Consider the following 2,633-nt stretch of genomic DNA (forward strand, 5'->3'; position numbering starts at 1 on the left):
GGGAGAAGAACCCCAATGACAACCTCAACAGTCCTGCAGGTACCCCCCGGCTTGACCCTTCAGCAGGGAGTGTGGGCGGCTGAGCATCCACTTCCCAGGGTGATTAGGCTGACGTCTGGTTTCCAGGGGGCTGAGATACGTGTCCTACTCCTGCCCACCTCCTCTGCCTCCCTGCTGTTAGCTAAGAGCTGGTCAGTGGGTCTCTAGGCAGGCACAGGACATGCTCCCCCATACCCGTCATGATGCTCTGGTGGGATGGGTTTATGTTGTGCTGTGTGTTCTGCCATACCAGCACAAAAGGCAGCTGTTGGTGCAGCTGCTATCACAGAGCGCCGAGTGATGCACACCCTATCCCACGCCAGGGTGGAACTCAAGAGTGTAAATCCTGTGCATGCAGCATGACCAAAGCCCCTGAAAACACTTACAAATAATTTTCTCTTGTTTGTCCAAGGAGGCTGGAATTTTGATCCAAGACATGCAAAAAGAAAAGGTTGTAAGACTAAACCATCTATCGTAAGCAGATTTACACATGGCAAGGAAATAGGGGAGCCACAAGAGGGGTATACACCTATGCTTAACCTTCTTCTTCATTGCAGGACTCAAAGAACCTCAGTTTGTAGAGTTTAACGGAGGATTTAGCCAAGCCCAGCTGGACTGGTTCAATGAAGTCCTCAAGTTCGCTGATGAAAACCAAGAAAAAGTTGTAGTTATGGGTAGGTGGATGGGGGGGATATATGGGGATAAATGCAAAAAAAAGTTATGTAGTCAATGTATGTTAGCTGAGCAAAACACGCAGCAGCTTTGTAGCTCCACTGAGGTGTCCATGTAATCTGTGAAGTAGGAGAATAGCAACTATGTCTCACACTCGGGTGAGCTTTCTGTGTAGTTAGATGTCTGAACTTCCCAGTAATGAAGACTGAGTTTGGTTATGCTTAAAGTAACTCTCCTGCTTCTTTCCCTCTCAACTGCAGGTCATCTGCCCATTCATCCAGATGCTTCAGACAGAGTTTGCCTAGCCTGGAATTATGAAGATGCCCTTTCAGTCATACACTCCCATCAGTGCGTGGTCTGCTTTCTTGCAGGGCACCTGCATGATGGTGGCTATTGTTTAGACTCTCATGGAGTTCATCATCTGACTTTGGAGGGTGTTATTGAAACTCCACCAAAAAGCAATGCCTTTGGAACTATTTATGTCTATGAAGATAAAATGATACTAAAGGGAAGGGGCAGAATTTCAGACAGAGTTATGCATTTCTGAAAATAGTAAGCAAATACGAATTGCTCTTCAGGAAGTACTTGGACAAAAAAGCAGGGGATCCAGCTTATTTGGTTGTAGAAAGATGCGCGTGGCTGATCCTTATAGCTTTAACTCAAACACTTTTCTCTCAGATACAGAATTTTAGGTATTGCTTCTGTAAGAAAACAGACCTAGTTTCTTTGTGGAGAATAGAGAAGGCCAGTAACCATGTTTGAAATAAATATACTTGAATGCAGAATGTTGACTTGAAACACCCCGTCCTGACTGGATTGTTGTACTTACTGTGAAAAAATGCAAACCATATTATGAATATCATCCAAAAAAAATCCATTTTTTTAATAGTCAGAATTAAAGCATGCAGAATTGTACCTGCCCAGCTGCATTTCAATTTTTTTTTTTTGAAATCATAGTCAGTAATGTCTCATCTCTGGCAGAATTAGTCCACCCTGTAGCCTAATGCAATCTTCTCAACATTGCTTTAAAAGACTAAAGTAATCTTCAAAAAAAGCTAAGGCCAAGGAAAATGGAGATCATCTATGCTACATCAGGTAATGCACACCCTCTGGGATCTATGTGTGCACAGCTGTACTAGCCTGCAGCAGTACTGAGCAAAGAAGCCCTGACATGGGAGGATCTAAAGCATATTGCTGTGCTGCATCTGGACCTGTTCTGGCTCTTTCCCAGCCAGCTTGTGTGTCCAGTGTATTCACCTGTACCTCCTTCAGGATTAGTAGCAGTGGAATGTGCTTACGGTTGCTGGGCTGCTCTGGGGGTTCTGCTTTCTGGGAACAGAAATTCTATGAGAAGCAGAGTTGTGATAATGGTCGTGTCTGCTAGTGGCAGTCTTGACTACACATTGCACAGAAAAAAAAAGATATGGAAGCTTTCATTGTATTTTATTTAGAAAAATAGTATTTATTACTCTCTAAAAGCAGTAATTTTCATTTAAAGATAATAGCAAAAGTATTTCTTCAGATACATTCTACATATGATTTTAGCATAGGAACAGAAACACAGACTGCTCAATTTTTCAATTGGTCTCAATAGACTATCCGGAAGATATCTGCAAGTTTTATGGCTGTAAGTAGTCATTGAAACAAATATTGAAACAAAGTGTTTGCTTTACTTTTTTTTCCCTTTACGTTACACAACAGTAAGATTTCCCAAAGTACGAGGTGGTTGGAGACTGATCCAGGGATGCCAGGATATCTTGAATATACCATTAGAAGACATATTAGATCAACAGCGCTTTGAAAATGTATGAAGCAGCCAGCTGAACAACAGTTTCCATTAAAAAAATTGTCCACTCAGATTTCACAGTGTTCCCTAATTTTTTTGACAAATCTCAAACCTCACTGATGGAAGGAGCCAGGCA

The 2,633-nt window shown here is 42.3% G+C and overlaps 1 protein-coding gene across 1 annotated transcript; it reads left to right on the top strand.

Moving 5' to 3' along the window:
- Positions 1-6: 6 nt before the first annotated feature.
- On the top strand, positions 7-1,314 carry ADPRM (ADP-ribose/CDP-alcohol diphosphatase, manganese-dependent). Its single transcript, XM_010291433.1, has 3 exons — positions 7-39; positions 597-713; positions 972-1,314. Exons 2-3 carry the CDS (start codon positions 710-712, stop codon positions 1,256-1,258), a joined length of 291 nt encoding a protein of 96 aa, XP_010289735.1. The 5' UTR covers positions 7-39; positions 597-709; the 3' UTR covers positions 1,259-1,314.
- The last annotated feature ends 1,319 nt before the right edge of the window (positions 1,315-2,633 follow it).

This window comes from Phaethon lepturus, unplaced genomic scaffold (genome assembly GCF_000687285.1).
Source record: "Phaethon lepturus isolate BGI_N335 unplaced genomic scaffold, ASM68728v1 scaffold32957, whole genome shotgun sequence".
NCBI classification, from domain to species: Eukaryota; Metazoa; Chordata; class Aves; order Phaethontiformes; family Phaethontidae; genus Phaethon; species Phaethon lepturus.